Source organism: Montipora capricornis, chromosome 4 (genome assembly GCF_036669925.1).
Source record: "Montipora capricornis isolate CH-2021 chromosome 4, ASM3666992v2, whole genome shotgun sequence".
Classification (NCBI taxonomy): Eukaryota; Metazoa; Cnidaria; class Anthozoa; order Scleractinia; family Acroporidae; genus Montipora; species Montipora capricornis.
Window position 1 is genome coordinate 42,427,903 of NC_090886.1, and position 10,000 is coordinate 42,437,902.

At 42.3% G+C, this 10,000-nt stretch overlaps 1 protein-coding gene across 1 annotated transcript in view; it reads left to right on the forward strand.

Moving 5' to 3' along the window:
• Positions 1-10,000, forward strand: part of LOC138047009 (calcineurin-binding protein cabin-1-like) — a 64,431-nt gene that overhangs the window by 23,536 nt on the left and 30,895 nt on the right. Inside the window, exons 27-38 of the mRNA XM_068893670.1 lie at positions 745-831; positions 1,134-1,220; positions 1,860-1,966; positions 3,471-3,549; positions 4,237-4,331; positions 6,675-6,875; positions 7,250-7,346; positions 7,510-7,575; positions 7,888-7,920; positions 8,283-8,381; positions 8,940-8,994; positions 9,417-9,504. Of these exons, the coding sequence (XP_068749771.1) occupies positions 745-831; positions 1,134-1,220; positions 1,860-1,966; positions 3,471-3,549; positions 4,237-4,331; positions 6,675-6,875; positions 7,250-7,346; positions 7,510-7,575; positions 7,888-7,920; positions 8,283-8,381; positions 8,940-8,994; positions 9,417-9,504 (1,094 nt within the window). The remainder of the gene's footprint in view (positions 1-744; positions 832-1,133; positions 1,221-1,859; positions 1,967-3,470; positions 3,550-4,236; positions 4,332-6,674; positions 6,876-7,249; positions 7,347-7,509; positions 7,576-7,887; positions 7,921-8,282; positions 8,382-8,939; positions 8,995-9,416; positions 9,505-10,000) is intronic.

Genomic DNA, 10,000 nt, shown 5'->3' on the forward strand with positions numbered 1-10,000 from the left:
TCTCAATTGTTTCAATTTCCTGCTACCGTTCAAGTGATTGAGAAGAGTCGGCTCTGCAATTCACCCTTCCGTGCAGTCTCAAGGGCTGAATTACGTAGGGCACAGCTCAACGAAATCTGGCCGAAAGCACTATATGGCGCCTATGGTATTTGGTATAGGTGGTTTGCCACCAATCTGTAGAGACACGCATAACAATGATGCAATGTACAATTGCTGGTGGACGAACAAAAGTAGCTAACGAGAGATCTTTTGTTTTCATCCACCAACATGGCGTCAATGACGTAATATGAAAACCGCCTTTACAGTCAAAGTTTGATCTTGGAGCACAGTGCAACAGTCAGGTGTAATTCGCTGGAACTTGATTTTGACGGTTGAAAACTGGAGTTCTAAAAGAGGAGAACCCTAGATTCTGGTCGAGATCAACTGAAACTGAACTCGCATACCGTCGCAGAGGTTCGAGTCATGGCGGATAGCCATTATGCCAGCATGATTTTCCCCACACCCCCAGGTGTGCAGCACAGTGTATTCCTTGATGGTCATCCGTTCTTATAAGTTAGCCCAATCCAACAGGACAGACAGATAGGGTTTTTTCCCCTTTCTTCTCCAGCTTTCTTTCTTTGTTTATTTATTTTGCTTTATCTGTAGCGACATGTAGCCCTCCCTCCTTGCATGGTATTTTTTTGCTTTAGAAGAAACTGAAGCAAGTATAAACGCAATAACAAATATTGCTTTTCTTCATTTCAGGTTCATCGTCTCTATGAGTCAGGCCTCTATGAAGATGTCGTGCAGTTGTTGATGCCGACTCTTTACCAACCTCAACCTAAAACTAAGGTACAAGCCGAATTTTTCCATGAAAATAGGTGTGGGTCGGAATAACAATTTTATGTCGTTTTCCTGGTCTCTCTTCCCTGTCTGATCGAACAGAAAGTAGCGATATTCAGGCAGTGAGGTTGAACCTTTTGCTGTAGGAAACTGTAGATTTCTGAAATGGGGTATAGCGCCTATAATGGCCATAACCTATAGCTTGCATTGCAATTAAGCCCCCCTTCGTGAAGTACTTGCAAAACACCAAGACTCAAGGCATTCTACCCCTCCGCTTTGATGAACTGAATGTGGATCATATCTTCTGTTAGGTCAGCGAGCTTGGTATGTCTATTCCTGAGAGACCAGCACAACTACTGTTACTACAAGACTCACTTTTAAAACTCAAGGAGTACGAGGTAAGGTGGCTTTGGCTCTGTCGGGGGGCTCACTCGTCGACGACTAATTGTCAAAATTCATTGTGAGATGAATGGTGTAAGGCATCTGAGTTTTGTTAGAAAGTCTTCAAGCCGTACTTATGTGTGATTATGATTGGTCCACATTGATCTTGGGAATCGTGTTTATCAAGTGATTGAAGACCACTTTTAAAATAAGAATAGAGCGAGTTTCAATCGAGTGTCGTAAAACCAAAACCAAAGTAATTACTTTGGCCAATCAAAAAGGACGGAGACAATCCAGTAAACCAATCCAAATTCGAAGTAATTACACGTAGCCGACACAAAGCGCGAGAAAATGTGCACGCGCGAGCCACGATTGGTTTTGGTGTCGCTTCTGATTGGTTGAAAAAGTGGCGCGAGAACTTTGAACCAATCACTGAGTGAATCATAAACCAAAGAAATTCGCTAATTACTTTCGACACTCAATTGAAAACCGCTCTAACCGATTGATAATTTTACAAATTGCGCTTTTGCTTTCGTGGCATTTCAGAAACACTCAAGCTGGAAGATGATCACTTGTTCTTAGGGTCAACACCTTATAGTTTCGAACAATACAGTTGAAACTAAATGCTATCATTATTCAACATTTTGTATTTCCAGCAATGCCTTACATGTTCTGAAGTTGCTCTAAATGAAGCCGTTTCGCAAATGAGTCCGTGCGAGGCCTGGTCTACAACTCTCTCTAGGCTCTTTGCATGTGTCGATAGGTGAGGCTTGATATAAACCATGCTAAAAGAAATGTAACTTTTGAAGTGCAGGCTGTAAACGAAAGAGAGAAATGATCCTCGCAAAAAGCTCTCCTATAGTCACCTGAAAATCAGCAAGCTCGTTCCCAGGGTCTCTCTTCTCAACCTCCATGGAGGCAGAGAAGAGAGACCCTGGGAACGAGGTGGGAAAATCAGGTGGCTCCAACTGGATTCGAACCCATGACTTCTGCGATGTGGGTGCAATGCTCTATGTCGTGTAAGTCATCCAAAAGAAAATATTCCGACCTTAATTGGGTAACTAAAGGCAAAAATCGAGTTGCTTGATTTCAAGTTTTCAAACAAGAATTTTACCGCTGGTGTTAGCTGAAAGCATTGTTTTTGAGAACTTGTCAGTGTTGGGTACGATGTGATTGCACATATTTGACGTACCTATGAAAAAGCCTGTGACGTCGATGCTGCAAAACTGTATATTTAACAAATCGAAAGTGGTTCAGCGTTGTCTGTACTGTTATCGACAACGTTATTCGTCGTCACAGTGGTTTGTTTGTTTATTTGTTTGTTTGTTTGTTATTTATTTGTTCGAGCAGTTTGAAGTATTGGCAGCTATACAGCTGATGTGGACCTGCTATTATCACTCACCCATACACTCGCGAAGGACAGCCACAGCACCGGGAACTTCATCCCCTACTCTTCTCGAATAGTGTGTGGGATGTTTAACGTCCCACAGGGAACTTATTAACATAAAAGATATTTGTGAGACGAGGCTTACGGTTTATAGTCCTTGTCCGAGAAGACTTGAAAGTCTAACCATTCGCGGATGTTATTACAAAGGCAGCACTTTCTCCTCAGTTATTTTAAGACCCTGAGTGTTGGTCCGGCCGGAGTCGAACTCACGACCTCCCGCATGGCAGCCCGGTGCTCAACCAACTGAGCCACCGGTGCGCGGTCAAAATGTTGTGGACTCACGAGGAGGAGCCAACCACTTTCGATTTGTTTTTTACCACAATATTCATCGTCAGACAGTTTTTTATTTCAGAGCGAGACCAAAATCTTGACACGAAGAAAGAGCAAGTGCTGTCTATAACTTTATAACTTTCCCGCAATATGATTAGTTTATTTTCCAAAATGAGCGTTCCTGATTGGCTATTGAATGGCGTGACAAATTGAATCGAGCGTGACGTGAGCAGCGTTGTCTAGACTCTTACCGACAACGGCAAATTAGCCAATCAGATTGCGAGATTACAGGCAGTTGTGGTAAAAATATTATTTTTTAGTTGTGTACAAGAGACAATTGCTTCGATTGTCCAGTTAAGCGCGAGGATCACTTCTCCCTCGCGTCTTTAACCCACACTTCAAATATATAAATCTATTTCATTCATACAGTTTGCATTAATCCTGTTACTCCCAGATGGATGCTAAAACTGCGATTTGACTTCAAAGCAAATTGTAAATGACAAGAAAACCTTCAAATCACTCTAATAATTGTCTACATTTGTTCATGCAGGAGTATTTTAGAGTGCAGCGATGTGCTGGATAAGATTCCTCAGGACAAACTCAGCAGACTCACAAATAACATTATTAAGGTAAGTTGGATTACCTTAAATAACAGAATGACTTGCAGTGGTATTGGGTATGATCAGGATATTGTATGGGAGCTTTGATTCACATACCAAAGTTTTTTCATGAGTAAATATGTGACCACCTGCTTAAAAAAGCTCTCGTGCAATTGAATGGTTTCCTCGTGCATGCTTCTCTCGTCGCTCGTACAATCTGAATTGGTATTGCGTGTGGAGGATTATTCCAAGAATTTTCACTGGCGTCGACTGTTTTCACCAATGCCTATTACAGTATCGTGTCGTAGTGACAGGACTACGAGAAGCCCCTCTTCCGCTCAGTCATCGAGTGTGATGGGGTAAACCAGACGCGCGAGATATGGCCGACCGCTTGAAAATATATGGAAACTAAAATGCGTAGGCGTGTCTTTTCCAATAGCGCTCGACTGTTTTATCGCATCGCCCTTGACGGACGTCTTAAAAGAAGCTGTGCTCTTGGTGTGGTTTGTACTGAAACCTGTCACTTAGTCTTGAACCCGCAAGCAAGGAAGTGGCGTGAGCACTCTGAAGATTTTCCACGGAAAGGTTTGGTTGAGATAAGATGACCAATGGGCCACATAAACGCTAATCGCTTAACGGTGGTGGTGGCGGGGCGGGGCTTTGAATAACTTAGCCCTTGACCTTAAGCTGACACGAAGGCGACTGTTCTTTATGCAGGTTCTGGAAGCTTCCATGTATGCTTCTGAAAACAGCTCCGAGCCACCACTTGCTACTGCCAAACCATGGGTGCTGCTTTACAGAATAATCAAGCAGTGAGTAGACAGAATTTTCATCAAAGTTTGATTTTGCAAGTAGCCTTTTGTTGTACCTTTTGTCACAATCATGCGATACCCACATCCATCCTCCGACTGGCTCTTTTTTTTTCCCTTTGGGAATAAAACGTTTTTTTCCAAGTATTTAGGTAAAAGTCTCTGTTACGAGCCTAGGAGGGCCCATCAGGCCTGAGCTTATCTCCGCGACTAGGTGATAGCGACTAGGAGTATTTATACTCCCCCCTGGCTAGTCCATCGCAGGGTTACCCCCAGCATTACGCCGGTACCCATTTATATACCTGGGTGGAGAGAGGCACCGTGAGAGTAAGTGTCTTGCCCAAGAACACAACACAATGTCCCCAGCCAGGCCCCGAACCCGGACTACTCGATCCGGAATCGAGCGCACTGCCCATGAGGCCACCGCGCCTCCCACACCTTTAGGTAAAGGTATACCTTATTTCTCACACACCACTGGTAGCTATGCCAAGCTGCCCGCCACAACCTGACCTTTATTGTAATCTCGACATATTCAATTTGGTAAAACGGTATACGTCAAAACAAGCCTGAGGAAAAAGGTTTTGAACTAGAAGGGTCACGGAAGCATCAACATACACGTACAATTTCAACCAAGTGAAAATCTTTGGGTGAGCGGGTGGGGAAAAGGTCAGAAATGGCGGACCGACTTCCCAGGCCCCAGCGGTGAGTAAGAAAAACGTTTTCCACTTATTTCGTTTCACTCAGCCAGTGGAAAATCTCACCTAAAGTCGGAAGTTCCTTTACCCTCTAGAGGGTATTCTCCTAAGAAGCCGACGGTGCGCTCATTTTACCCTCCTTTTTCCATCAGTGCTCTGTTTAAGGGTATAATGAAGCTAGCTGAAGCTACACCATGGAAAGAAGTCGAAGCAAGGATGTGAGGTCACTCGGGATCGAACTCAGGACCTCTCGCACGGAAGGCCGCGTGCTAATTAACTGTCCAATCCTTTCTCCTCGTTTTCCTGTCATTTAATGTGAATCTTAATCCCTGGAGATTTGGATTGGGTACAACATTAACTTAGCCGATTTGGTCTATGATGCATGTGACTTGTCGTTGGTAGTAATCACAGTGTTGATGTAGGAGTTGCAAGTGGTGGTGTTGTTTCTGGCTATGAGGAGCGAAATAAAGACGATAACATCGCGGATGGCGATTGGTTCGCTAATTTTAAATTGCTAGTCGCTCTTAAATCCAACAACATTTGCAATTGCAAAAAAGCCTGAAAAATCTCGGCGAGAACGGCAGAGTTGAGCCTATGACGATGTAATTGCACTGCAGGTTTACAAGCTACGACTTGTCGGTCCGACAGTATCGGAGCACGAATCATACGTGTTCTTGGTTTCTGCCATTTTGATTGCTTCTATTTTGTACGCTTGCGCTATTCTCAAAATTCTGATCTACTTGCCGGCAGTTATTTTTGTCGGTCCGCCATTTCTGACCGATTTTCGTTTTCACGAATGGGCGGCAGTCGGGTGTCAAAATACGTGTGCAATTCGTGCTTTGATAATGTCGGGCTGACAAATCGTGCCGAAAAATCGTTGTGTGTGAACCGGCCTTTCCTTTCGAGCTATCAAGCCATGTAGAAGATGAATAGCTAATGCAGTTACTTTTTAAAGAAACTGGAGTGCTACCTTAGTGAGCACGGAAATTTGACAAAATCAGTTGAGTTGGTATGGGTAATCAAATGGTGACCATAATTTCATTCGCGTTTTGCCCAAAATCAAATAATTTCCCGAGCGTTTAGGCGAAATTATTTGATTTTGGACAAAACGCTTCCATAATTTCATGAGTATACCGTTCGATTAGCTATTAATATCATTGGTGACAAATTACGTTCCTAAACTTAACGCAGGTTTTATTATTCTATTTTTGAACCTGGACGCCATTTTGGCACTCATGGAAAAGTTGCCATGGCAACATTTTAATTTCACATGTGAAATTATAAATTAACGCTGAAATTTTGCGCTAAAATTAAGGAGTAATATGTCACCCATGTTATCACGACTATCTGGTAAGGAGATAAAGAATCTTTTAATATCCTCACTGTTGCCACTTTATCTCTGTCAAATCAGTTGATACCACCAAATTTCATCTGGGAAAAGATCAGTTGCGATTTTGTAATATATCCTGTAAAAAATACGTTTTGTTTAAATTGTCAAGTTTCCAATTAAGTGTACCCGCGAATTATGACACGGGAAAACAACAGATCATTGTCTCAAGCATTAAGCTTCCCTTTGATGACACATGTTATAGGTGAAAATGGTCAATTATCATCTTTCGCCTTTACTATCGTACTCTTGTTCAATTTAAAGCGAGGAGAAGGACCACGAAATAACGGACAAATCCTCAAAGACATGCCCTCCAGTTGCTCCTCCATCTACTGACATTCCAATGCCTGAGACCGCGAACACGGACAGCAATGCAAGCACCGGCGGTGTTATCAGTGATATGCCAGCGAGTTACATGGCACCATCATTACAATTTCTGCGAACTGCGCATGAGCATCTTGGCAGGTACCGAGAAGAAGGGTGTTGAATATATACAGATAAAGGAACCCATCGTCAACTATATATCTTTTTAAATCTCATCAAACAAAATTTTCTCTGAATAGTAGCGGAATACTTAAACGTTTAAAATGAATAGTGTCTTTACTGACTGTGAACCATCCCAGCTTAAGAAGACAAAGGGACTAATTATTTTAATGGAAACCAGGACACACTACGATAAATTTTAGTGACAAGTTGAAGCGGCAAACATTTTAATCGAACAATTAAATTTGAAACTCTCCTATTCATATGTGATTTTCTTTCTTGTTTTTGGGTGATGGTTTATGTTCCATCTTGCATTTTCTTGCTTTACTAAGAGAATTGCGATCTTTTCGTTTCAGACGCGGATGGTGCTGTACCAATGAAGGAGTGTTTTTGTTTCTTAAAGTGGAGGTTTTAACAAAGGAGCTTGCGAAACCAGTCGTCACCGCCAGAGAGGTGTGACTTATGTTTGTAAGACGTTTGACTTAGTTTTATCCTACTCAATTTTAAGCAGTGATGTAATCTCATCACTAACTTCCTCTAAGCAGGCATGTATTACTTTTTTTTTTTGGCTTGTTTATTTGTTCGCTGTTTCTTAATTGTTGTTAATTGTCTTTAGGAGCTGGTGCGTGATCTAGAGCAGTGTTTTTTATGCCTCTATGGTCACCCCTCTAAAAAAGCTAAGGTAAGAAGACGTGTCATTCCCCCCCACCCCCCCCCCCTGCCCCAGTTACTTCTCAGTTAGGCAGGTGATGACATCACTTTCTCCATACCACCTTCTTTGCCAGCTTCCCGCCGAGTTCAGTTACAAAGTATACCTAAAAAAAGTAGTTACTTTAAAGGCCAAAATGTGGGTCCCAGACCTGGCAATTGTGTTGAATTTAGCATGCTGGACAAGGAAGTCTTGCTGTTTTTTATTGTTGTTGTTGCTGTAAGAGAGTTACTGTGCTTGTTAAAGTCAATCAAGAAAATCATTTAAACATTTGTTTCGCTTAAGGCTCGTGGTCTTCAGGAACATAACTCGTCACAGGTGAGGAGTTGAAACAACTGAATTGTTAAAAGAACTTAACCTTTCATCTAGGCACCATACCTAATCCTGATAACTTAACGATAGACTGCTGAAAGCCCTTTTTGAAGTCGGTCACATCACACGTCGTAGTCACGTTCTCACCTTATCGGTTAAGAGAGAAACTGGACCCCTAAGTTGATAATGTTTCGCATGGCTGAAATAGCTACACTGACTTTCATTGGACTCGGATTCAGTACGTTATCTCGTTTTTAGGTATGGTAACGATACTTGTGGCACACACAAAGACAGTTATAGAATATGACAGATTCACTTGCACGAAAGAAAAATAAATAATTTTTGGCATTTTTTTTTGGTCTGGTTAGATCGCATTAACGTGGAGTAACTCTGCTGTTGTGTTTGATTACTTCAAACCCCCTGAACCACCAAAGTTTGACAGCAAAGCCAACACCATCACCGCCGAGGTAAGCGGATTCCATTTTTTCCTCTTTGAAAATTTCTCGCTGATTCCATTCCGCTAGCCTGTCTTCTAGCCGCCGTACAAAGTTGTGACAAACGTAGGCCACTACATGGTGGACTTTGTTAAGATGACAAGATGGTTAAGTTATCCAAATAGATATTGGAACGTCTCAGTCGTTTGCGGATATCATTTCAAAGGCTGCTCTTTCTTCCCAGTTCTTTCAGGACTTTAGTTGATGGTCTAGCTGGAGTTGGACCCAGAAGCTCCTGCTGTAGACTGCAGTCTCTTCGCTGTCACTCGAGCCGCGCGCTTGCTAAGTCAATCGCTTTTTGTCACGCAATCCAGAGAAACGCCTCGCCCGAGTTTCCCTCGACCGTCCCGCTCGATTGCTCGACAAAAGATGCTTGCTACTTACTCTCGAAACAGTCCATTGCTCTTCCAAGTGAACCCTCTGGTCGGCGGCAACATTTCAACCATTAATTGCTCAAGTGATCAATTTAACTTGACGCTTCAGAGTGAACAGTTCCATTTCTCTTAAAGAAAATGTCTTGCTTCCTGATAGGTGCAGAATCTGCTTCGGAAAATAACAATGGTAATTCCACAGCAAGAACTTGAAGGTAAGCCATTCTCAGAAAAAGCGAAAACACTTTACGCACAGAAATCTGCGTTGGAGAAGTATTTATTAGATGCGTACCAGAATTTATCCGCTGATTACTTTGTTACAGTGGATATCACTTGTTACCCTGTACAAAGTGTATTAGAGCGAGTTCAATCGAGTGTCGTAAAATCAAAACCAAAGTAATTACTTTGGCCAATCAGAAAGGACGGAGACAAAGCGCGGGAAATATGCACGCGCGAGCCACGATTGGTTTTGGTTTCACTTCTGATTGGTTGAAAAAGTGGCGCGAGAACTTTGAACCAATCACTGAATGAAGAAATCGTAAACCAAAGCAATTCGCTAATTACTTTCGACACTCAATTGAAAACCGCTCTATGTAGTCTTTTCTACTGATGACAGAATTTCTAAATTGTTCAACAGCCATCAGTTTCGAAAGTGTACAGTCGTTTATTGAAGGTGGAGATGAACCAGTGCCAAAATTGCCCGACCATCTATCTGGTGTTAATAGGTACCTTTTTCGTTGCTGTGAACATAGTTACTGTTATTATTTGTCATTTCCTTCTTTGATAAGATCAAAACACTTGGTACACTGAGCATCCATTTGATAGTGGGCTACTGTGACAACCCGCAGCCTTGCTTCTATATTTTCACTACCTTCCAAGTTCTTCTCGCAGCTCGCAATGGGAACACTTTCGGTAAAAAAGGAAAAGGAAAGAAAAGGAAATTTAATTAAAGCCTGGTTTTCACTAGCGATGCAATCACAATGGCAAGCATAACAGCGCTTATTTCGACGTGAAAACGGGGTTGACGCAAGCACAAGCACAAGGATCAAAAATTTTCCTTTTCCTTGTTCGAGTGCATTTGCTTGTGTCGTGTGAAAACGAAACACAGCATAAGCACAATTAAGGAAATTTGCTTTGCACTCGTTCCAGGTTTCCCGCGTCTGAGCATTTGAACAAAATGGCGGATGCCGTGGTTCATTTTGATGCTTATATCGACGTTCG